General features: G+C 42.8%; 1 protein-coding gene across 9 annotated transcripts in view; it reads right to left on the bottom strand.

Moving 5' to 3' along the window:
• Positions 1-26,862, bottom strand: part of LOC122220530 (palmitoyltransferase ZDHHC14) — a 533,561-nt gene that overhangs the window by 43,461 nt on the left and 463,238 nt on the right. For all 9 annotated transcript variants that reach the window (XM_042940151.1, XM_042940152.1, XM_042940155.1 and 6 more), the window contains 3 exons: positions 24,992-25,078; positions 22,423-22,497; positions 21,031-21,156 (listed from right to left, as the gene is read on the bottom strand). In XM_042940151.1, coding sequence (XP_042796085.1) covers positions 21,031-21,156; positions 22,423-22,497; positions 24,992-25,078 — 288 coding nt within the window. The remainder of the gene's footprint in view (positions 1-21,030; positions 21,157-22,422; positions 22,498-24,991; positions 25,079-26,862) is intronic.

Here is a 26,862-nt window from a genome sequence, read left to right as displayed (position 1 = left end):
ACAGAGATCCTTTTCGTTTTTAAAATTTTTTAAAAGTTTATTCATTTTTGAGAGAGAGAGAGAGACAGAATGTGAGCAGGGGAGGGGTAGAGAGAGAGAGAGAGAGAGAGAGAGAGACAGACAGACAGACAGACAGACAGACTGAATCCAAAGCAGGCTCCAGGCCCCGAGCGGTCAGCACAGAGCCCGACACGGAGCTCGAACTCACGAACCGCGAGATGATGACCTGAGCTGAAGTCGGACGCTTCACCGACTGAGCCACCCAGGCACCCCTCCTTTTTGTTTTTAAACATACAAGTGGGCCCAAATGATACTTTGTGTTCTGTACTTGTGTTTGTCTCCTTCATTTAATGGCCTGAAACGTTCTCCGAGGTCCATCAGCACGAACGGGTGACATGGCTCTTCTACGCGGCTCTAGGAAGTTCCGCTGCAGTTTTCTCCCAGTTGACCCAGCATATGCTGATGCTCACATATCGTACTTTCAGTGTTTAGCTACTGCAAACAACGCCGCCATGCACATGCTTCTACATCTTTTCCCGTGTGTCCCATACGTCTCTGTGAAATTCCCAGAAAATTAATTTCTGGGCTAATGAATGTGCTTCTTCAGCTGACAGATTGCGTCAAATTCTTTTCCAAAGAGATCGTACGGTTATGTTCCTCTGTTCCTATGACTTGCTGATGGGTTCTGCCTTGCATAACAGGGGGCCACCATGCTCCAAAATTATTTTTAAACTTTGTTTTTTCCTGTACTGTCTTTAAGTAATTTTATAGTTCATTTATTAATAGCATATACTTTTGGAACAGGCAACGCATGGCACCTGATCTCAGGGAGTATTACGGTAAGACAATGGCGGCCCATCTCCCACACGGCCCCATCCGCTCGGGGCAGCCACGAGCGTTTTATTTCCTTGGTTTACACCTTTTAAACCTTCGACTTGGAACTTACTTTGATGGAGGAAATAATATAGGAATCTGACTTAATTTTATCTTTAAAAAAAATTTTTTTTTAATGTTTATTTATTTTTGAGAGAGAGAGAGAGAGAGCGAGCATGAGTGGGGGAGGGGCAGAGAGAGAGGGAGACACAGAATCCGAAGCAGGCTCCAGGCTCTGAGCTGGCAGCACAGAGCCCGACACGGGGCTGGAACTCACACACTGCGAGATCATGACCTGAGCCGAAGTCGGACGCTCAACCGACTGAGCCACCCAGGCGCAACTGACTTAATTTTATCTTGTAGTCAGTCTGTTGGTCTGACACCATTTAATGAAAAATCCAACTTCCCCTCACTGATTTGAAATGTCACCTTTATCACATCCTGGACTTGGACCTATCTCTGGGCTCCCTCTTGTACCGTCGGAGTCCATCTGTACAAGTACCAAGTGACCTGGGAGCTCACCAGATAGAAAACCACTCGTACTTTATCATAAATCTGTTATTTTTACACACGAACTTTAGCATCAGCTTAATGTTTTAAAACTAAAACAATCTAAACTTTTGCATCAGGATGTAAAGTTTTGAAAAACATGTTGATTTTCATTTGAATCACCTTAAACTTACAAATAAATTCAGGGAAGACAGTGCCTTAAAAAAAATAACTTCAGTATTGGATCTGTTTATCTAGGAACATGGAATAGCAAATTTTCACTTTTCTTGAGTCTTTTTTCTCACATAAAAAAAATTGGTGTTTAAAAAAAGAAAGAAAGAAAAAAAGAAAGAAAGAGAGGGGGATTTGCAAGAAAGTTACCCGAACTGTGTAATATACCTAATATTCTAGAACACTACTCTGGTTGGCCTTTTTTAAATTCTCTACTGACGGGGGTGGTGGGGGGGTGTGGAGAATAACTGCCCGCCAACACACCAGAAGCATTATAAAAAATGGAGTGTATGTTTTACATGCAGAAATACGATTCCATTCAAACACCTCCTATACTTTCAAGAAAAAAACACAAAGTTACTAGTGGTTTTGTTCTAAGTCAAATATTAACAGCAGAAAGACATTTCATCCATACACCTGTGAACACACAGCTTCCATGAGGATACTCAAGAGCCACTCTAGTGGATTCTGTAGATGAAGGCAGTCATGCTAAAGGGCCTGACAAGCAGACTTCATTTAAGAGAATCCCTTCCTCCCATGGTTTTAAGGGAGGGTGTTCTAGTAGGCCATATGTACTCTGTGCCCTCTAAACTCTAAACTATGAGGTTTTATTTTCAGAATAAGAACTTCAAAAAGTACAGAAAGCTTGGATAGTCAGATGGCAGTAAGTACAGGCATTCATTTGTTTAATATATCTATCAGTTCCTGAATGGGTAGGCCCCACCGTGGAATGACAGGCCAAGGGCAGCATGGTCAGGGGCATTGGTTCTGGTCAGGCTGCCGGGCTGAAATTCTGCCTCTACCTCTTTCCAGCCAGGAAACCTCAGGCTAGAATTTGAAACCAGGCAGGTGGCCTCAGATTCAGAAAGACTGATGGCAACTACATGAAGTGAACTGAAAAGAAACAGAGGCTTACAAAGTAGGACAGCAAGTGCGAGAGCTCAGCTTTGCCATGACCCTGAGACTGTAATGATAGCGAAGAAAGATTTTCATCAACAGTGAGGCAACAATCAGATGTGAACTGTTCAGAGCAAGCATCCTAAAAAAAAGACAGTTCTTTTTAGAACTACTTTGTTTAAACAAAAACACTAATTCGAAAAGATACAGGCACCCCTATGTTCAGTGCAGCATTATTTACAATAGCTGAGATACGGAAGCATCCCAAGTATCCACCAACTGATGAATGGATAAAAGAACACACACACACACACACACACACACACACACACACACACACACACGAGAATATTACTCAGCCATAAAAAAGAATGATCTTGCCATCTGAACAACATGGATGGACCTAGAAAGTATAATGCCAAGTGAGATAAGTCAGTCAGAGAAAGACAAATACTGTATGAATTTACTCATATGTGGAATTTAAGGGAACAAAAACAACAAAAAAAACAATGAACAGAGGGGGAAAAAATCAAACAAAAAAACAGACTCTGAAGTACAAAGAACTGATCATCACCAGAGGGGAGGTGGGGGGGGGGAGGATGGGTGCAGGAGGTAAAGGGGATCAAGAGGTCACTTACGATAAGCACTGGAAACATACAGAATTGCTGAATCATGATACTGTACACCCGACACTAAAACAACACTTTATGCTAATTACGCTTTCATTAAAAAACAAATCAATGAAATGTTTAAAAAGTTTAATTATGGCCAAAATATATAAAACTGCTTTGTGTATAAACTGCTTGGAGTAATCTATCATTTGGTTCCATATGATGATCTTAGCTCCTACCTATGTTGTGAAATCCTTGTCAGCAAATCTAGTAACTGTTTAGCTTTGTTCTCTGTTATTTTTCCTGACATTCCCTCTTCCTGTTTCAAGGTGACTCCTGCTGATAAATCTTTCAAAACGTGGCCCACTGGAAATCTTTCCAGCTTCAATCACGGACTTCTCTCTCTCTATCACGGACTTCTCTCTCAGATGACCTGTACTGACCGCCAGGCTCCTCCTCTAATACCACACAGTCTGCCTCTTTCCAACTTTCTCTGAACCCACCTTCCCACACTTTGTCCTCTGACATTTCTGCTTTCAATCGCCAACACCCCTTGGGTCCCCCAACCACAGGCATTTGGCCAAACAACCCATTCTGCTCCTGACCTGAGGTTTCAAACCTTCTGCCTCTTCTCTTTCTTCCCGCCTTCCTTCCCTCTCTCCTGCGCGGCAAGGTCTTTATCCTCTTCCTCCCCCCCCCCTTTTTTTTTATGAATATTATACCTATTAATCCTAATGACAAGTTTTACTATTCCCAGTATACGGACGAAGATGCAACAGTGAGGCTTCTGTGCCAGCAAGAGTGTGTTTTGTCTCCTGAGAGAGAAATGTGTATCATATCCAAGACTCTTCTATTAGATATGCCTTGGAGACTGATATTTTTTTTTTAATATGAAATTTATTGTCAAATTGGTTTCCATACAACACCCAGTGCTCATCCCAAGAGGTGCCCTCCTCAATGCCCACCACCCACTTTCCCCTCTCCCCCAACCCCCCATCAACCCTCAGTTTGTTCTCTGTATTTAAGAATCTCTTATGGTTTGCCTTCCTCCCTCTCCGGAACTCTTTTTTTTCCCCTTCCCTTCTCCCATGGTCTTCTGTTAAGTTTCTCAAGATCTACATATGAATGAAAACATATGGTATCTGTCTTCCTCTGACTAATTTCACTTAGCATAATACCCTCCAGTTCCATCCACGTTGCTGCAAATGGCAGGATTTCATTCTTCCTCATTGCCAAGTAGTATTCCATTGTGTATATAAACCACAACTTCTTTATCCATTCGTCAGTTGATGAACATGTAAGCTCTTTCCATAATTTGGCTACTGTTGAAAGTGCTGCTATAAACATTGGGGTACAAGTGCCCCTCTGCATCAGCACTCCTGTATCCCTTGGGTCAATTCCTAGCAGTGCTATTGCTGGGTCATACCTCCCCTGCTCTTTATGGTACCAAACACCTCCCGACTCTGTCAACCACAAGATTAAGAACCCCTCATTAGTTCTCTCTGCCCAGGGAGTAAATTCCAAGCTCCTTAGTCCGTCAGTCAGGACCTAACTTTTCCTTGGTCGCAACCCCATTCTCATTACTCACCACTGACCTGCTTTATGCTTCGACCTTCAGGTTCCCAAGCTTCCCTGCACTCTTGCCTCCGCTCACGCTATACTATCTGCATACAAAACCTTCTTCCTCAGCTTCCCAAATTATGTCAAAGTCCTGGCCCATGTACGACCCCGGCCTCAGAGCCTGCTGGCCTCATGTTCTCCCAAAGTCAGTCTTCTACTGGAGTTATTTCATATCAGTTGCTCACTCCCTGTAGTAATTCATGGGCATAATGCCTTTTTTTTCTAAATGTTTTTTAATGTATTTTATTTATTTTGAGACAGACAGCACAAGCAGTGGAGGGGCAGAGAGAGAGAGAGAGAGAGAGAGAGACTGACTCCCAAGTAGGTTTTGCACTGTCAGCACAGAGCCCCACTAGGACCTCTATCTAATGAACCTTGAGATCATGACTTGAGCTGGAATCAGGAGTCGGACGTTTAACCAACTGAGTCACCCATGTCCGAAGGCCTGTCTTTAAAAAAAACAAAAAAACAAAAAAAAACAAAAAACATTTCCCCCAAAAGATTCTCAAAATGTCTTACATAAAGTGGCAAAAACTGACAAATTTTTTTTTTTTTTTTACTTAAAGTGGTTAATATGTTTTTTTTTAATGCTTTTGTCACTGGCTTTTCAAAAAATACATGACGTTCTTAATCATTTGTAGCAAATACATATTATTCTTGGCAGACACCTAATCTTCATAACATTATCATTTATTTTTCACAAAGAAGGAAATCAGATTTTCCTTACGTTCAGTGACTTCAGTCTTTTCAAGGAAAACAACCTGCTGTGGTTGATCACAGGATGAATAATTTTCAGCACGTGACACTACCATACTCTTAAAATAGCAATGCCTTTCGAGTTATAAATGCAGTTATCAGCCCACTGCAGAAAAGTTGGCAGACAGACAGGCATTAGGTGGACAAAGGGGTGGGCACGTGTGTTTGATAAAGTAAGAATAGTAAAATGTTAATGGTAAAATCTAAAAGGTGAAAACATGATTATTCACTATGAAATTCATTTAACTTTTCTATGCGTGAACTCTTAACAAAATGCTGGAAAATCCAACACACAAAATTTGTTCATATAATCATTTTGCCTTCTGAATTCCAGTAGGGTGTATGCAGGGGATCCAGAGAAGGGCTGTGTCCCTCAGGGCCACCAGTGATCTCCTGTTGCCTATAAACATGGAGCCTGGCATGTAGTAAGTTCTCAAATTATTCGTTAATTAGCATGCTCCCAAAGCATGTTTGCCTGAATCTCTATCATGAACACATTTTAATCTGCCTTGCACTAGAACTGGCTGATATGTCTGATGCTCTCCCAGCCCCCACTCCGATGAAATTAAAATGCTTCTTATGGCCAGGAGCAATGTACTCAACATATTTGCTGATCTAAATTTAACAGCTACCTTATCCTCATAAGACAAGTAGAGAAATCCATTTATATTGGCCTTATGTCATGAGACATTTAAATGTATCCACTGGAAGGTAAGGTAAGGTAAGTTTCTTAAGAAAGCAGACTGGCTTGTAGCTGACAGAGCCAGAAGGACCATAAAATGGAGTCACAATGGCCAGGCAGGGGTGAGAAGTGATGGGCGTTCAGGACGTGATCACCAGAGGAAAGCTGGGCATCTTCCAAATAAATAATATGGGGTAAAAAGGGGCAAGGATAAGAATACTGGTTTTTGTTTTAATGTTTATTTTTGAGAGAGACAGAGCACAAATGGGGTAGGGGCAGAGAGAGACAGAGACACAGAATCTGAAGCAGGCTCCAGGCTCTGAGCTGTCAGCACAGAGCCTGGCACGCAGCTTGAACTCAGGAGCTGTGAGATCAGGACCTGAGCCGAAGTCAGAAGCCCAACTGACTGAGCCACCCAGGCGCCCCAATACTGGTCCATTTAAGGGAGTTTTAAATCCCTTAATGAAACTGTAGGAATCTATTTCTTGTGGGTATAGCGGTTAAGATCTTAGGCTTTCAGAGCTGTCTAGGTTTGAAGCCCAGCTTTACCACGTACTAGCTGTATGAACTTGGGCAACTTACATGATCTCTCTTTGTTTCCATGCTTATACAATAGATATAATAACGTGAACTTCGTCACGGGGGCTTTGAAAGGATTCAATGAAACGGTGCACACAGAGCACATAACACAAAACCTGGTCCATGGTATGCGCTCAGTAGAGGTTACCTTATTACATGGCAGCTCAGCTAGAATATATAGAAAAGAATGAAGACTGGCAATTCGCTGAGTAAACGCCATGTGAATGGTTCACCTGTTAGTATGCACTTTAGAGGAAAAGATGGGAAGTTGCATTTCCAATGGTTTCATTGCCAGATCATGCCTCAGGGGCGTATCCCCTCAGAGGGGATAACAGCCACTTAAGATATTTTCTATTCTCGTTAATGATCCGTTGGCTTCAGGTACATAAAAGAAAGAGGAAGAAGACAAACCGTTCACCAAAAAGTTCAACAGCAACTCTTAATTCTTGGGGTGCTCGGCACAAACATTTTCTGGGTGCTAGATGCCAGAGCCTTCCAAGTCCAACCCCTCCTGTACCAAACAACCTGGCCACGAAGACTTGGCTTAATGACCCTGCGGCCTCTGACTTTTTTGCCTCCAATCCCAATAACCCCCGACCACAGGCATTTGGCCAAAACCACCCGTTCTGCTCCTGAGCCAAGGCTTCAAACGCAGGGCTGCCTCTTCCTTCCTTTCTTCTGGCTTTCCTCCTTCTCTCCCTCTGCAGGGCAAGGTCTTCATCCTCTTCCTCGTCCACCTTTTATGGTACCAAACACCCCCTAACGCCGCCAACCATGTGACTGAGAACCCCTCACTGGTGTTCGCCGCCTGGAATAGATCATCGGTCAAGTCTCAGTGACCAGCTGTCCTAGGGGCACAGCCCCGCTGCTCTTCCTGTTCCCACCTAGCCCACGCCCTACGTCTCCATGCCCCAAGACGGCCCTCGGTGAGATACTTCACCTACAACCATCGCCTCACCTGGGGAAAAGGGTTACGTCATGAGGTTTTAAATGTTTATTTCCTCTTGCATTCAAGTTTGAATTTTACCTTATTTATGGTAGGAGAAGGAGAAGATGAAGAAGGTGGTGACTGGCTGAGACTTTCAATACAACCAATCTGAGCCAAAATATCCACCTTAAAACAAAAGAAGTGCTCAGTAAACGGGGCAAAGAAAGAGCACACCCAAGCTTCTAACTAGAAACAGCAAATTCATGGCAAGGCTAAGTTCACCAGAAAATTCTAGCATGCTGCTCATTCCCAGACATTCCATGCAAAAAGCAAAGCCCCAACTGTGTATTAGCGGGTTGTCTTCAGTGCATATTCTAGAGACTGTTGTCCTATCGCGGTATTACTAAAGCACTAAAAATAAGCAGAAGCAGCACAGAAGGAACGGAACAAATAGCATGCGGGTCATACAGCCGATGAGAAAAACCCCAGAGGAAATGCAAAGTCAAGCTGTTAAAAACGTCAAGATGCCGAGCCAGTGCTTTCAAAGCCACCAGACACGTGAGATGAGCGAAGCCACCCGGCTGACAACGAAGGAACTGCAGAGTCACGATGGAACCCAGCAAGCCCAGGTGAGAGCACAGAACCCGTGAACGCAGGAGCAAAGGTCTCCGGTGCACGCTCCTGGCTCAGTACGCAGCGTCGTTGTGGGAACACGTAACAGATCGGCTCCCATGAAGCTACTCGACACCCAAACTGGCATCGTTGTCAAGAGGACAACTGCGGAGCCCAGTGTCCAGGCTTTGAGCCCACTGTGCAACTATCCAGTAGGGAAGTCATTACCAGAACGTTCACGTGGTGCTACGAGAATGCACTTTTCACTCTCCAGGTAGGACTCTCTTGTTAAGTAAGTGGTGGTATTATTTCCATTTTATAGATACAGATAAACTTGACTTTGGAAATCAATTAATACATAGGAGGCCATCAAGATGATCCAGTTTTCCACTTAAAACTAAAACTATTTAAAAAAAATACAAAATATATGAAGCAGTTTTCCAATCATTGGGCATCAGACAATAAAGGACCTGATCCTGCCTAGAGAGACTTTCTAAGCCACAGATTAGGGATGAAGAACCCACACAAAGACCAGTGGTCTCTGTGAATTGAGAAGACAGAACTGGCAGCCTGGAGCGGAGGGCCAAAGAGGAAGACAGCTGCACAGAGAACCATCTACGGACCTGGGCCCTGGGCTCACACTAAGCGGCAGACCACACGCAAGGATGAAGTATCAATCTCTCGCATCAGATGGTTCTCGCCGGCCAGAGTGGAAAACCTCACGAGTCACAGGGCATCGGGTACACTACTAAGAAGGGTTTGCCTCAGTAGGCAGGCAAAAATACCCCTAGATTAAACGTTGCTCTGGTCCCACTTCAAAAAGCTTAAAAATAATGTGACAGGATTAAACTATTTCTAAGTAACTTAACTGTATACCAGAACAAGACCCAAAAATATTTGTGGGAATACAAAAATATCCAGCGTATAACAAGGTGAAAATCACAAGGTCTGGCTTCCAATAATAAAAAAAAAAAAATCACCAGGCATGAAAAGAAGCAGAAAAATATGAACCATAGATAAGAGAAAGACCAATCAATCAAAGCTGACCCAGTAATGACATAGATAACAGAACTGGCAATATTTAAGAGCAAGAAAGCTTCCAGATATCGATGAGCTAGAGGAAACATTTTGAATGGGCTTCCAAGGGGTGACAGTTATAAGCCTAAAAAAGAAAAACCCACTCTGGTGGAAATACATTGAATCAATGTAAACCGCTGGGTCCACAACAATACCAAAAAAAAATAAATAAATAAAGATGGGAAAACTCATTTGTCACTACTTGAGGCAGCTATTAAAACAACTTCTTACCTGGAAAACTGGGAGTTAAAGGGAAGGAACTAGATATCTATACCTAATTCCAGCAGAAATTGTTTCCCAAGGTAGCTAACTAGCTCCAACTGGTAAACGAAAAGAGCTATTTTACAGAAGAAAGCCACCTCTTACAGTGTGGGAGAAACAGCCTGACTGATTCAGGCAAGGCTTATCATTGGTGGTAAACAAATAGGAGAATGGTTACCAGCACTGAATCAATACCAGACAGATGACCTTCTGGTCACAAGGAAACAATGTAACTAGATAGTGGAAGCACAAGACTGTCATCAACCTGACCCAAGGTCATTGTGATCAATGACCAGACACTACGTCTTCTGAGGTGATATTGCGTGAATATAGGATATCCCTATGGTATATTCTTTTTTTTTTTTTTTATTTATTTATTTATTTTTTTTTTATTTATTAATATATGAAATTTACTGTCAAATTGGTTTCCATACAACACCCAGTGCTCATCCCAAAAGGTGCCCTCCTCAATACCCATCACCCACCCTGCCCTCCCTCCCACCCCCCATCAACCCTCAGTTTGTTCTCAGTTTTTAACAGTCTCTTATGCTTTGGCTCTCTCCCACTCTACCCTCTTTTTTTTTTTTTTTTTTTCCTTCCCCTCCCCCATGGGTTTCTGTTATGTTTCTCAGGATCCCTATGGTATATTCTTGTCTCAAATGTTCAATTTGAATCCACTGAGCCTTTAGGTACAACTTCCAATTTGTAAGAAGTACAGAGGATAGAGGAACAACTTGAAGGACACCAAAGGAACAATGTGACAAATCCAAAAGACTGGAATTCTACAGTAAAACTAAGTCAGAATAAAAAAGTAGGGATTGTGCTGGAAAGAAAGGACACATGTGAGGGACATAATGGACACAACCAGACATAACGCTTGGTCCTGCGCTGAACACCAGTTCATAAACGAGCCGTAAAGGACATTCTGGGGGCTGCTGGGAAAATTAAAAGTGGTCTGGATATTATGGCAGATGAAAATTTACTGAAAAGGAAAGGATCGTCAACCTTTAAAAGGTTACAAACAGCAGGTACTCAATGTGTCTCATCCAGGTAAGCACGTGGGTAACCATGCTCACGCAGGGAAAATAAGGTATGCACCAAGGTGTAAACAGTAGTCATGCACGGTGTGGATGTGACGTTTTTCTTTTTGCTGGCCTGAATTTTCCAATTCTCTACAGTGTTTATGTACTGCTTCTAAAATGATAAAAGGTTACTTTAAAAAAGTATTTTTAAAGAAAATAAAAACACTAGTCTGCAACCGCTGACCGCAAAATGAGAGGTTCTGGTTTTGTTATATTTTGCTGTATTTTCTTCTATATGACATCTTGAGGGGGACCTGGACCAGTAAGAAGCAAACTCCTACTTCTGACAATAGGGCAAGGACTTGTGCGGGTGCTGAGATCTGACTCATTCACTGGTGTCCCAGTAAGCAGACAAGATGTGGTGTGAGAAGGACAAACTTCACTGCACACATCACAACAGCATCCATATGGGAGCAGCCGGGACAAGATGCAGAGAAGGGCAATGACGCCACTGTTTCTGTGTCCTCTGAAACTAGGTTGGATACTGAGAGTGATTTAGGTCTGAGGATTAATGAAAAAGGGAACATGTCTTTCATTAAGGTTGCTTTTTTTTTTTGCATTTTTATAATATTCATTTATTAGTCTCTTGATAATAATTTGAAATAATTTGAGAAAAATAAACTGTAGCATTTTGTAAATATAAAAATTAAGTGGTATACTCCCAGTTGGTAATTGTAGGTTTGTAGTTTCTTTTTTTTTTTTTTTTATTTAACTTTATTTTTTATTTTTTAAAATTTACATCCAAATTAGTATACAGGGAAGCAGTGATTTCAGTAGATTCCTTAATGCCCCTTACCCATTTAGCTCATTAAGGTTGCTTTCTATCTGGCTCTCTACCAAACCAGCAAACAAGAGTACAAAGGACATACGATGGCTCGACAGAAGTCAATTCATGGTCACCGCTCTGGCTGCCCACTTGGTTCCTTACAGGAGACGCTCAATCAATACAGGTCAGAGTAGACCACTCAGTCTGAGAAGCCTGCCAGGTAAGAGGAGTCCTGAATCACGGGCTCACTGCCCTTCTTGTTGTTACCTTGGAGCAGAGACAGTGGAAGCATTCCAGGGCTCCTGTAACACCACACACGGGATCTCTCGCCGTGCCTCCCTCACATGCTCGCACACTCTGTTGTCAGCTGGCCTACCCTGCCCTGACTTATCATTCCACTCTCCCCTCATACATGGTCTCCTGCTTGGAAGGAAAGATGGAAGGAAGGAATTTTGTAACTAGAAATGTCCAGGGCAAGACTTTGTCCAGGGATAAGGAACAAAAATGAAAAGAAAGTTGCTTGCTCTGTGAAGGTTGAGGCTTATTATAGTTTTTCTTCTTTCGTTTTTGTAACTCATCTGCTTGACCGAGGTACTAAAGTCTTTACCTGACATTTTCTCCTTCATCAGATTGTAATGACCGTGTGCCAACTGTGTCAGGAAAAGGGAACAGAAAGCAAAGACTGTGATTTCTATGCCCAAGAACATTTCAATAGTTTCTGACAACAATTTAACTCTTTTTCTCAAAAGAACCTACAGTAGGTACAAAATCTCTTATGTAAAGAGCCTAGCCATTTCTACTTGGAATGTTTAAGAATTTGAAAAATTTCCTGTTTTCTTGTTTATAGATCTTTTGCTCAGAGGAAATTACCTAATTGTAATTCATCTAATTCAGATAAACCTCGACTAACTTCACAAAACCACTGGTCAGAATATAAAACTTGTACCTTCTTTTAAGAATGAGGCTAGATCACAAGAACCGATGAAATGCATTTGCACTAACTGCAAATGACCCAAAAAGTACAACTGGTTTAACAAGCCCTTTGTTAATTCATATTCTGAACCCACAGATGTCAATTCCAGATATTTATTTTTAAAATACAGAATATTAAAACATTATAATTCATATTAAGAAATGGGGACAACTGGGGGGTGCCTGAGTGGCTCGGTCGGTTAAACGTCTGACCCTTGATTTCAGCTCAGGTCATAATCTCACAGTTCGTGAGGTTGAGCCCCACATGGGGCTCTGTGCTGACAGTGCAGAGAGAGATTCTCTCTCTCCCTCTCTCTGCCTCCCCTGCTTGTGCTCGCTTGCTCTCTCTCAAAATAAATAAAACATTAAAACACACACACACACACACACACACACACACACACACAAACACACAAAAGAAGTGGGGATCTTTGTATTAGTTTAGAGAGTTTACTTACTTCGTCAGCACGAAGTCTTAAGTAATATCGGTAGCTTTATGTCCCAGATAGGATGAGGCTACGAGTAACCTCCAGATGGATCTAACAAAAGTCCATGCAGGACAGGCTTATGGACACTTGTGATGATGGGCCGTGCTAGAACAATGCTCACTGGCCCTTCACCAGAGCAGTTTTAAGGTAAAAAACAAAACAAAACAAACCCTTTGCTTCTGTTATTTGTTTCCTATTAGACGAAAGCAAACAATGACAAACCACCCTAAACAATGAATTTCATAGCATGTACTTTTTTTTTAAGCATTTTATTTTGATTTTTTTAGTGTTTATTTATGAGAGAGAGAGAGAGAGAGAGAAACAAGCAGGAGAGGGGTAGAGAGAGCAGGAGAGAGAGAGTCCCAAGCAAGCTCCATGCTCAGCATGGAGCCAGACGTGGGGCTCAGTCTCATGAACCATGAGATCATGATCTAAGCTGAAACCAAGAGTCAGATGCTTACGTGACTGAGCCACTCAGGCGCCCCTGATAGCACGTAGTTTTGGAAAGGTTCCCTAGGTGCATAAAGCTGTCTTATATAAAGCAAGGATCCGTGATCAATAAAGCATGGAAAATTAGTATCACTAGCCTAATGAAGTTTTGGGGAGAAATGTCAACAGATCCTTTAAATAGATGTATACAACCTTCCTTACAAAGCTCTGTAAGCAACTAAAAAGAATTCACATGGGGGTGGGGAGACAGAGAGAACCTTTCCAATAGGGTTTTGTAAAGAGGAAATCTCAATAAGAATTATGAGAAGTCTATGGCATTACAGATCTCATTTGAGGTAATGAAATAATAAGCAAAATTAATACCCATGTGACATTTTCTTTTGCTGATTTATTTTTATTTTTTATTTATTTATTTTTTTTTTAATTTTTTTTTTCAATGTTTTTTATTTATTTTTGAGACAGAGAGAGACAGAGCATGAACGGGGGAGGGGCAGAGAGAGAGGGAGACACAGAATCGGAAGCAGGCTCCAGGCTCCGAGCCATCAGCCCAGAGCCTGACGCGGGGCTCGAACTCACGGACCGCGAGATCGTGACCTGGCTGAAGTCGGACGCTCAACCGACTGCGCCACCCAGGCGCCCCTGCTGATTTATTTTTAAATGGTCTACAAAATGGCCTTAAAATGGCCTAAGCATGGATTTGGGGGTGGGGGTGGGGGGTGGAATGAGAAAGGGAAATGTAGTTCCAACATAAAATTACTATGGTCTTCCTTATCCCTTAAACAACAAAAAAACCCTTCATAACAAATATCATTACACTGAAAATCTCTGAATAAAAAGACGTCATTTCCCTAAATACCCACTTAACTTTGAGCATGCGTTTAATATCCAAATGGTTAAAAGATAGTTAACAATCTCAGTGGGTCTCCTGTAGGAGAACGAGCTACTTCTGACTGGGAAAACCGGTGGGTGGTAGAATGAGGTGCTATGGTGGCTCCCAGTCCCCCAGTCGATGTTGAGAACACAAACCTCCCTAGAGAGAATTCGGGTTGGACTCAGTCAATCTCATAACATTTTCCATTGTAAAATACCTTTTTAAAAAAATTGTTCATTTACTTATTTTTGAGAGAGAGAGAAAGAGTGTGTGCGTGAGAGTGCAGGGGAGGGGCAGGCAGAGAGGGAGAGACAGAATCCCAAGCAGGCTCCGCATTGTCAGTGCAGAGCCCGACACAGGGCTCGAGCTCCTGAACCAGGGGATCATGACCTGAGCTGAAATCAAGAGTTGGATGCTTAACCGACTGAGCCGCCCAGGCGCCCCTGTAAAATACTTTTTGCTGTATTGACAAATGAACCAAAAAATCACTCCCACGTTTGTAGAGAACTGTATTATGGTGCAAGGCCTCAGAGAGGTTATGGGAATAGAAAAAATAAGGCAAAATCTCTGCTTCTCACCAAGCTCGCAAGTTTATAATTAAGTAATATAATCTGTGATTAAGAATCACAAATAGCACAGAGGGAATCAAGAAGAGAGAATGAAAGACACACATACACACAAAAAAAGAGGCTTCACAAAGGACATGATATTTGAACCTAACCTTGGGGGGTGGGCAGACTTGAAAGATGGAAGGAGTCACTCTATCATTCTTGGAGGCAAAAGCAAAAGATACAAAGAGGAGGTGGGACAGCATGGGGTCTATCTGGAGAAGGGCCAGTTTGGCTGGAGCCTATCATAAGGACAAAGTAAGGATGGGGCCATGTGGAGGAATCAGACAAACAAAACAGGTTGGAAAAAGTCTCGTCGCACCTCAAGTTCAGATGCTTTCTTACACAAGTTCCCTACCATGCATTGTTCAGTGTCCACCTGTCCCACTCTGACAGGGTAGTGGCTACCTGCTCGACGGATCTCTCTCGATGCGCAGAAGGGGTCACTTGGTTCAGGAGGCGACGGGGGAGCCCCTACAGTTTCTCGAGCAAAGAACCGAAACACTTAATCATCTTATCGTAGAGGCAGTGGTGTGTAAGATACTGTCACGAACAATTATCAAATCTCTATCAAGTACTACATTACATACTTGAGAAGCAGCTCTCCATTTACTCATTCCTACAATCGTACGAGGTTTCCCAGATGAGGAAATGGAGGCATGGAAGGGAAGAAACTTACCTAAGTCTCACGGAAGTATGAGGCCTGGGATTAAAAGCGAGGGTTTTTCCTGCCCTTGCCCACGTAAAGGATGCAGGACCCTCCCGTCAGTAACTGTGGCTGCCAACGGCACTCGGCTAGGGTTTTATGAAAGAAGGGCAGTACGAGCATGTCAGAGAAAGGAAATGGGAAAGGGAGAAAGAGAAACTACTTCTGTGGGGAAATGAGTGATTGTGCTCATGCTCTGAGACACAGAAGGGATAGGCGGACGGAGACGTTCAACAAGAAGCCGGAAAATGAGCAAACTGAAGAGAAAATTCGAGACTGGAGACAGGCATAGGGGAACATCCACGTGGCAGGAGAGGGAGAGGTTGGAAGAAACCAGTGCAGATGCATGAGAACACCCCTGGAAAAGGGAAGAGGTGAGAAAAGAAGCAAAGTATTTATTAAATGTCTTCCGTGTACAACACTACTTTCTACAAGGGGCCTAATCCTGCAATTCCGGAAGCCACAGCTCACACGGCGTCACATTCAGGTCTGGTGGCAAGGCTCTGGTGCTTCCCAGAGCCACCCCACCCTGGGGACGGTGCTGGTGGCAGGGGATGAGGAACCCGGCAACAGGAAGACAGATTCATGGGGAACTGGGAGGCGGTGTGGTAAAGACAGAAGCAGTTCATCCCAGGGATGTAGATCTTGCCAGTATTTCAAGATAGAAAAATAAACCTCTCAAGTCAAAGGCTTCAGATGAAACATCTAGTTTCACAGAACTTTTAATTCACGTGTAATCCCTATTGTTCTTCTTCAGAAAGTACAGGGGTGTCTGGGTGGCTCCGTAGGTTAAGCATCTGACTCTTGATTTCAGCTCAGGTCGTGATCTCACGGTTCGTGGGTTCAAGCCCCACGTTGGGCTCTGCGCTGACTCGTGCAGAGGCTGCTTGGGATTCTCTCTCCCTCTCTGCCCCTCCCCCTCAAAACAAATAATAATAAAAAAAAAACTTAAAAAATTAAGTACAAAACTTCCCATTAATTTCTCAAAAGTAAATTCTCCACAGAAGCAGCCACCTCCGAGGTTTGTAAAGATCTATAGTGAGAAGCTTCTCAGAATCAAAGCAATGGTGTAACTGAAACACTGATAACTGGGTGAAAACCAAGACTGGGGCGACTGTCCCCACATACGTCTCTGAATGGCGGCTGGTGGCACAGCTGCCACATGAAACGCTCTTGCAGCTGGAAAATACCAGATAAGTCCCTAGTAACAAAACTAGTATGAACCACTAGAAACTATTCTCCTTTTCTAAAGGTACTGCAATAGTGGTCCTCATCCACCTTAAGATCTGTATTAGAGTAAGAAAACAATGAGAATTCATTTCCTGGTTATGCTTCAATAAATGTTCTACACACAATTTGCATCTGTGGTGTGTGCGTACTCAAGCACGGGAAAGATAACATTACTGATGTGCTTTTAAAAAAGAATCAGATGTGGGGCGCCTGGGTGGCTCAGTCGGTTAAGCGGCCGACCTCGGCTCAGGTCACGATCTCGCGGTTCGTGAGTTCGAGCCCCGCGTCTGGCTCTGTGCTGACAGATCGGAGCCTGGAGCTGCTTCGGACTGTGTGTCTCCCTCTCTCTCTGTCCCTCCCCCACTCACACTCTGTCTCTCTCTCAAAAATAAATCAACTTTATAAAAAAAAAATTGTTTAAAAAACAACAGACGTCCACACCTGTACATCTAAACCCACACTCATGCTTCCCACCATGTGGCCGCCCTGCACTCTGCCTGGCCAGGTCCCTATGGTCAGACGTGTGTGTCCCCACGTCCTCATGTTGGACCTTGCACGGTGAATCTGCAGCCCACGTGGCTGAGTCCCAAGAGGAGCTCTATAAGTAAACTCAGAACTGCTGGGGCACAGAGTAGATGCATTTTAAATATTAATGCATGTTACCAAACTGTCTTCCAAAAGGCTTTGTTAATGTATCCTTCCCCCACCTTTGCAGCAGAATGCCTATCAGCATATTCCTTTCCTCACGTGGGGTATTAAAACATTTTAATTCTCTAATTTAATAGCAGACACTAAAAATGAGTATTTTCCTATATTTATTGGCTGTTTGTACTACTTTTCCAATGAAAAATCTGTTCCCACCCTTTGCTCGTTTTTTTTTCTCCTGAGCTGTTCATCTATTTCTATAGATTTGCAAGAATTCTTTGTATGTTAACAGAATTAGCCGGTTTCTGTGGTATGTGCGAAATATTTTTCTAGTTTAGTATTACTTTTTTACTTAAATGCATCCATTCTTTCCTTAACGGCCGCAAGACACTGTGCTGTCTTTCCATATTCCAAGGTTATGGAAAAAATGTCCTTGATATTCTCTCCAAGTACTTAAAAAATAAACAGCTTTACCGTTTTCCAAGCTAAATTGTCCAAACACATTTAAAGAACACTGCATCATATTCCTCTGACATTTCCAATCCTAGTCTATACCACAACCAACAACTGGACTATGTTTTACAGATAAGGGATCCCCCCCCCCCCATGAACTAGTAAAGGGAGAAAAAGATCACAGTGGGTCATTGTGATAAAAGCACCCTGTTCTCTCCTCTACACCAGTGACTGCATGACCTCTGCAGCTGCTCAGTAAGCAGCCAGAACCAGAAGGTACCTCAAGCACCCTGAAATGAGGAGTTTTAAGAAAAGCCCAAGGAAGTGCTTTTTACATATTAAATTACAAATTTATGAACTAATTACTCTGACATGTAGGACAGATTGAGAATACAAAGTCAAGGAAGGGTCAGACAGATTAAAAAATAGCAGGCTCAAAATAAGCTATTCAAGGAGATCTGCAGACGGATAGAACCTTTTAGAGAGATTAAAAAAAAAAAAAGATACACGATTTAGAGGAAAGATACAACAGTCAGAAAGTTGGATAACCAGGAGCTGAATGCAGGGCTTTAAATCTGCGTGTGTGGGAAGAAAGCCAAATTTCAAATCATCGGTGCCGAGGACAGCAGACAGATGCTGGTTCGGAAGTGAACGGTGTGCGGAGGGGACAGGGGGTGTGCCCTGCACGGCCTGACCGGGGGACAGAGAGAGCCGGCGCCTCTAACATACTTGTCCTCCAAATCAGACTGACCTCTGGGAGAGAACACAGTGCCAGAGTAATTAGAAAATCCCAAGAGCCACATCCCTGGGACAAAAACGGTATTTTCTCATTGACATCCAGAAAATGAAAGAATGAGTAAACCCGACAGCAAAAGTTTTAAAAGCTACTAATTGGTAATGGCTGCCTGGTTTCTTGGTCATGACAGTTTTCATGGTACGTATGAACATCATCACCATTTTGGCCTATTTAAGTTATTTTCCTATCCCAGATAACCGAAAGCATAGACGGTTATTAAAAATATTTTTACTTGATTTAAATTAAATCCAAATGCTCAGTTAATTATGGTCATGCTTGCTTTATTCTGTTACTTCTAGTTTAGTTCACTTTTTCTTTGCTTTCAAAGGATCTGGCTAGATTTAGTATGTCCGAACGGATTAGGAAAATCCGACTTCGAAAAGGGGGTTATATTTTCTTCTAAATAACCTGGAAGAAAAAACATTTACACTTATGCTAATCCGTCTGTATTGCTACATTTAAACACCGAGGAAGCTATTTCACAACAGGACAAGACTGGAGCCTGACTGCAACTTTGTGTGCAGAGTGCTGCAGCCTATCCTGAGATAATGATTGATGTAGGTCCTTGAATTAAAATAAGACGAATTGGGACGCCTGGGTGGCTCAGTCGGTGGAGCATCCGACTCTGATTTCGGCTCAGTCATGGTCTTGCGGTTTGTGTGTCGGGGCCCCACGTCCAGCTCTGTGCTGACAGCAAGGAGCCTGCTTGGGATATTCTCTCTCTCTCTCTCTCTCTCTCTCTCTCTCAACACTAAAAAAATTAAAACAAAAATAAGATGAATATTTCCATCTTTTGTCTCCTTCATTTATTCTACGATCATCTGAACATCATTCCCTTTTATTAAAATGTTCTCTTTTACTCAGTGCAAACCCATTTCCCTGAGGTTTTTGTCTAACTCAGTGAACTCAGCTGGTTGACTTTGTGCCCAGGGGACGTCTGGCAACATCTGCAGATAATTTTGGTTCTTACAACTGGGGGCAACGGGATGGTACTGGCATGTAGTGAATCAAGGCCAGGGGTGCTGCTGAACATCACAAGCTGAAGCTCAGTCCCCAGAGGTCAACAGGGCTCGCGCTGAGAATCCCTGGTGAAACTTCAAGGAAGGTTTAACTACCATGGCTTCACAGTTTAAAAAATATTATTTTATTTTGTTGAGAGAGAGAGAGAAAGTGCAAGCAGGAGAGAGGGGCAAAGGGAGGAGGAGGAGGAGAGAGAATCTTAGGCAGGCTTCGCACTCAGCACAGAACCCAACACGGGGCTTGATCCCACGACCCCGGGATCATGACCTGAACTGAAACCAAGTGGGACACTCAACCGAGCCACCCAGGTGCCCCTAACTACTACTGTCTCACATTTTATCTTGCGTAGTCTCTAACTGCCCAGGGTCCTCAGGTATTACAGAGTTACAAAATATAGGCAAACGCTCAACTGTGGTGATCACTCTGCCTCTGAATTTTAAGTATTTGGGTCAGACTAAGTTGTAACTCAGGATGTCCATCAAAAGCTATCTAAAAATGTGTAAAACCTGCAGTTAACATAAGGTAATAGCACTTGGAGAAATTCTCTCGGAAGGTTAAAATATAAACATTCTGTACGCAAATAATTCTCAAGCGATACGACTATTAGGCTTCACATAATTCAAAACCTTTTTTGTAGTTAAAGAGTATCACGAAATAACATCCCCTGAAGCCGAGTTGCTTCTAAAGATTTAGGAAGGGCAACATTTTGATGTCCATCTTCTGACTGTTCGTGCTGACACTCGCCCAAGGTAATCATTTTACAATAACTGGGCAGAGTCACCTGAACTGGTCAAACTTCCCTTAAAATCAATGTAGAATTTCAGTGTATTTTTCCCAAATCATCCCACTATTGTAAGTCTTCTAGAAGCAATACAAGATACCGAGTGCTAAGTGCTGGATTTGCAGCCACTGTTACATGCGTAGTGTCCACAAGACGAGGGGGCTCTGAGAGTGTAACGACCATGGCAAGGTCTGAGAAATCGTCTCCTGTTGCAGCGGAGTTTTGACACAGATCACCTCAGCACAGGACCCTGCTTTTCTTTCCCCACTTGAGAGGATATTTGTACCTTACAAGGTCCGTGTTCATATCATGCCAGACTTTTAAAAGCAACTCTCAATGAACACCCTGCATTCTCTCTTATAATCATCTTTAAAAAGTGTTTAGCCCACCTAACAGGCAAGTTCTTTGTTAATACCCAACAGAAACGCCACACACACATCTAACAGCTATTTTGTTTATGCTTTCCGGGGATGGCAATGGCTCGGAGGCATCACAAGCTCTCACAAATGCGCTGTGCTCAGTCCAGCCAGATGACGGAAGACTCACCTGGTTATTACTGTTGGCAGCTGATGAATTGGCCTGAGTGGCACTCGCTGACAGAGAATCGAGGAAGGCTTGGTCGGCCACTGAATTTCCACAAGAAAATGGGTCTTTTCCATCACTGGGCAAAATCTGAATATTAGAAAGAACCACAGTTACTTTCATAGATTAGGGTTATTTCAGAGTTAGAGTCTGAGGGCAAGCAAGAGTTGTCATCTATTATGGAAAAGGGGTTTATATTTTTAAAAGGTAAGCAAGCCCCAGAACATCTGTATTAACCATCCCTTTCTAGAAGTATGCAGAGTTCTAGAAAATGCAATTAATGCCAGCACTAACTTAAATCCTTAGATTTTTCTCATTCTTGTCTATTTTTAGAATCCTGAATACACAGTGCACCGAGGTAAAGCACAACATAAGTATAAGACAGGTGGACTGAGTCCAGGGGCCCATGAACCCTGTGGAACTCTACAGAAGAGGTTGGGGTACATGCACGTGCACATATTTCCGAGAGAAGGGCCCCAGATTTCATCAGATTCTCCAGAGGGTTCAAAACTCCCCACCCCAACTCTCGATCAGAACAACAGACAGACAGTCTTCCCATTCTGCAGGCAGTGCCCAGGTAAACATCCTCCCAGGGCATTATTCCTCTCTGCTGGAGAGGAACCATAGGCACCTTGTTCTTGTTCAGTTTTACTCCCAGGGCACCAGGCCACCTTAGTTTCAGTCACCTGAGTGGAAAGGCAAGCTCAGTACCCAGGACTCAATTTTGAGTGACCTACAGACAACCAGCAGGGGGCGCCAGGAGGCTGGCTCAGGGTGGGCTGGGGGGGGGGGGGTGTCAGCTGAGTGGGTGTGTCCCAGGCTGGGAGGCTCCTCCCAGATGCTGTAACACTATCCTTGGCATCTATGGGAACACAGCTTAAAACCAGGCAATAGGTCCCAGAAGTTAGTTCATCCAAGGCCCTCTGTCTACGGAAATGGGGAGAAGGAACTGAAGAGATATGTCCGAAACCAGCACAGAGAGAAGAGAACTACTTAAAAAAAAAAAAAAATCTTCTTAAACTTTGTGAATGAACTCTGTAATGTAAACAGTATTATAGGCAGCAGCTATTACACAATAAAACACAGGAAAAATAGGGGCATTTATTCAGAGTACTTAAAAGTTGCTCTCCCTAAAAGGAACTTAATCTAAATATGGAGTCACTCTTTGGAGCACAGGTCTATAGGTAATATTTTTTCTTAGCTCTACTTCAATGTATTGTTCACATTTTACATAATTACCAGGTATTACTTTTACAGTGGAAACTTTCTGATTAAAAATAAAGTTGCTACTTTCCATAATTCATAAAAAGACGTTTGACAAAGACCAGGTTTTACTATAGGACAATAAGTTCTTACTTCGACATAGTCTGTGGGAACAAGCCCTCGTTCTCCTTTGCTGTTTCTTCCTTCTAGCCATCCTCCACCAACATCCTAGTAACATTTAAAAAGAGAAAAGAAAAAAGACCAAGATTACAGTTGGAGTTGCCTGCAAAATTTTGCTTCGGGAGTTGTCATACAGGAAAAAATAATTAACGTAAAGCTCTTTATTCCCACCGATCTAACACTGTTCAAAATTTTAAATTCCTAAGGCTTCTCTTTTACTTTAGAAAATGATATAATCTGAAAACATTAAACAAGTAATGAAGATTGCAGAGTAGCCTATTCAACAGAACAGAATGCCATCATCGTGTAATTCCTTTCTATTTATCGGTTGGTGGCAGACTGGTGGCAGTCGGTTCGCAGCTCCGACTGTCAAGAGGCAGAAGGATACCACCCCCTCTGGAAGCCGTGATGTGCTTGGTGACCTCTATGGCCAACAGAATGAGGTGGAAATAATACGGGGTGAGTTCAGAGTCTGGCCTCAAGGGGCTTTGCACACTTTTTCCAAAAGAGCTGCTGTGGGAATAATCTGGGTTGCCGGATGATGACAAAAAAAGGCCCAATTGTTGCCCCAACCAAAGTCAGCCACCAGGAGGGGAATCGCCAGGCACATGCGTGAGTGCAGGTTAAAGCACTTGGCCCAGAGCTGCCCACCAGGTGACTGAAGACAGGAGAGGCATCTCAGGTCAGTAGAACCATCCAGCCAACCCATAAGTTCTTGAGCAAAGTGGCAAAAGGTTTTTCGATTAAGCCACTAAGCTTTGAGATTGCCTGCTGTTTAGGAAAAGCTAACCGATCCATGGTTCCTTAGCTCTTCTGGATAAACAATATTAAATAATAAAGTCCTCTATACCAGAATTCCCACTTTCCAATCTATTATTTCAACAAAGACCTACCTTTTCACCTTATAATAGTAAGAGTTGTCGTAAGTTCATAAATCGTGTCTTAGTTAATAACTACCTGAATCTAGATAACACATTCTTCTTCAAAAATCACTTTAAGCCACAACTTTGTCCATTTGTAACCATGACAGCAACTTAAATTCAATACTATTTTACCAAGAAACCAAGATGATTTCTCCATTAAGAAAAATCAGAAGGGTAAAGAATCTTTAATTTCTCCTATGATTAAAAATAGGACCTAGTTACTTATCTACACCTGGTGTATTATCTAAAGCTCATATACTGTTCCTACCCAGTGATTCTTTTCTGTATCTAAAGCACAGAAGACAAGTTTTGAAAACAGTACCAATATTAAGAAACCATCATTCTCTTGCTCATTCGCTGTCCTCTGTCCCTGGTCTCCGTGCTGCCCTCGGTCCCTCCCACCTGGGGGAGCCCCAGCATCTCCCCCTTTCCTTCCCAGTGCCTCTCGGTTGTCCTGGCAACCCTCCTCACAGGCTACTCCCTGAGGTGTCCAGGGAGGTGGCCTATTCCCAGCTCTTACCCCCAGCTCGGCATTTCCATTTTTATGACGCAAAGCTATAGGGAAGGGCTAATTATTCGCTTTTCTTCAAACTCCACACATCCAACAAGAAACTCATTTAACCTTTCCAAAGAAGCTCTTCTTCATGACTCGTATACTTTAATAAATCTACCATTCTCTTAGGTTAAAGGTCAGAGCCAAAAACCTTATGGATCCTTGCCTCTTTTCTCCCACCAGTATCTAACCTGGCACCAAGTCCTCTGGGGCTGACTCCACAAAGCCTGCCGTGTCTAGCTTTTTCCAACTCCTGTTGCTACCGCCGAAAGGCGCATCCCCAGACTCCAGCCACACCAGTTCGTTCAACATACCTCTGCTAGGTTAATTTCCCTGAAGTGCAGGTGTCATCTCGCCACCTGCCTACGACAGCATCAACAATAAAAACCAAGCAAAGCTCTTAAAAGAATCCACTACTTACAGATGAAGCCCAAGGTCTACAGCCTGGCCCACAGGTCCTATCCGATCTGGCTAAGAGCCAGTTTTCTTAGCCTGTCTGCTACTGGCCTACGTGTACCCTGTACCCTTGGGAACCCTTGTTTACATGTAGTGTTCCCAGCAGAGAGCAAGAGCAGAGGCTCAGAGGCTCAACAGATGTGGCTTTGAATCCTTGCCCCGCCACTAACAGGCAAAATGATCTTGAGCAAGTTGCTTAACCTCTATGTCTCATTACCCTCATTTGTAAAACAGAGATGAGAAGTCCTTAGCTCATGGAGTTCATGGGGAAAACACATTCAAGAACACACGTGTAGTATCAGCCAAACATCTGGCTCGTAGGGCTGTCAACCAACAATAGCTGTGACTTCCAAGAAACACTGAATACGTTCTAATCTCTGTACCTGTGATCTGGCTGGGATCTGGCTGGGATGTCTCTTTCCATTTCTGTCTGATGGAACCCCATCCAACTACCTTTAGAGGACTTAACTTTTATCAATGTTTATAAAATAGAGTCTTACCTCATCATCAATACTTCATAAGCGCCAGAAAAAAAATTCGTGTCGGTGTGAATGATCAATTTATTAAATCCTTAAGAGACAATCGGGTTTAAACCTAATAGTTGTCTTACCGGATTTGTAATTGTGATGATTTCTCCTTCATTAACCGTCAGTTCGTTATTTCCAGGTTCAGCAGCAAAATCATACATAACCCGAGCCTATTGGGAATAGAGACAAGCAGAGGAAGTTACAAACATAAACTTAACAGTAAAAAAAACAACCTTTATTGTCCACTTTGTAAACATGCTGGTAATGAACAAACACTTCATGGCTGTGGTTATTTTGAAATAAAGGAAGACATATCACCAAAATGATTCATCAGCCCTATTGTGAGGAAAAAGGACACCAAGAATGAGAGCCCCTACTGTTTTGGAAAGAAGAAGGGTGGCCCACGCTGCACTTAGAGATCAGCCCCCAAGGTGTTCTCAAAATACACTTGTTTCATCGGCGGGGGTGGGGGGTGGGGAGGGGTGGGAAGCACACCTTTTCTTTAAAGAGGTGAGAAGTGGAAATAGAGATATCGTTCATTCTGGGCCCACTCACTCTCAGGGACTGAAGGAACACACACACACACACACACACACACACACACACACACACACGTAAGATTCATACATGTTTAGATTATTCCCTGGCAGTGAAAATGTTCACTATGCTTTATCTAGAGCCACTGGGATGAATTTTAATAATGCAGTACCCCTGGCCAACTGAACTCAGAATTTCAGATGTGGGTGGCAAGATGTATTTACATACTTCTACTAGAATACTTCCTACTATGCAGTGATCTACACAGGGCTGTGCATACTGGCCAGGTAACCTAACAGCTGTGATTTGCAAACGTTCCCTGCAATAAAATCGTAACTTCGTGGAAAACTGACTAAAGGAAAGCTGTTTTGGTTGACGTGAGCAGCTGTGCAGAATTCCCAGGAATTCTGCCACGCACATATTCCAAGACAATCAGTGTTGTAAAAAACATGTCTTATATATACTTTTGTAGTATTTAGTGAATATATATTTTTAATGCACTTCAAATTCTAAATATTTGTCTTTCATGGATTATCTCATAAAAGAAGGTCCATCATAAACTGGGGATAACATGTACCTAGGAAGCATAGGGTTTATTTTCAAAGTAACTGTCCCAAGCAGCAAGTTCAAGTATATGCACAGGGCTAGTCAAACAGGACTAATGGAACTGCACTCACTTAACAAATATTTACTGAACACCCACCATATGGTGAGAACTGTTCTTGCCAGTGAACTCTCCCCACACTTGCTTAATGATGCCTGAAATCCTTAGAACAAGGATTAAGGATTCACATCTAATGATAAAAGGTTAAAGAAAAAAAAAATTCCAAATACTAATTTATTTTGAAACCCATTAAGAATAATAAGATGGACTGACGCATGAAAATGCAATAAAGCAGGTATAGCAGAATGTTATTTACAGAATCTAGATGGTAGGTTGATGGTGTTCAAAGGAAAAGGATTCTGATTTTTCTACATGGTTGAGATTTTTTTTTCATTACAAAACGTTAGAAGCAAATGCTAGTTTACTGTCTGTCAGTCACAGAATGGCATCCTCCTGGACTTCTGTCCAGAGAGGCTAGGAAGGGGGCTGAGGGGGCAGGTCGCAACCACTGAGAACTCTGTGAGCATGACAGCTGTCCTGAGGTCATTACAAGGACAACGAAACTGTGATGTCTTTTTTCTCATACAGCTGCAAAAGAAGATAGAATTCTTCTAGTCCCATTGGGGGGTACTTTTTAAAAACCATGTCACCCCAATCTCAATTCCTCATGCAATGAGGGCAGGTGCACATAAATGTGTGAGGGGGGTGAGGAGGGTCCTTGGGGCCAGGACACAACCCCCAGGGCTGCGGGCTTCCTGGGAAGGGCCCTGGTGTGCACACAAGAGCCAGACGTGGAACCTGCTGTTTTGTTAT

Source organism: Panthera leo, chromosome B2 (genome assembly GCF_018350215.1).
Source record: "Panthera leo isolate Ple1 chromosome B2, P.leo_Ple1_pat1.1, whole genome shotgun sequence".
NCBI lineage: Eukaryota > Metazoa > Chordata > Mammalia > Carnivora > Felidae > Panthera > Panthera leo.
The sequence above is the reverse complement of the archived record's forward strand: the minus strand, read 5'-3'. Positions and strand labels throughout refer to the sequence as shown.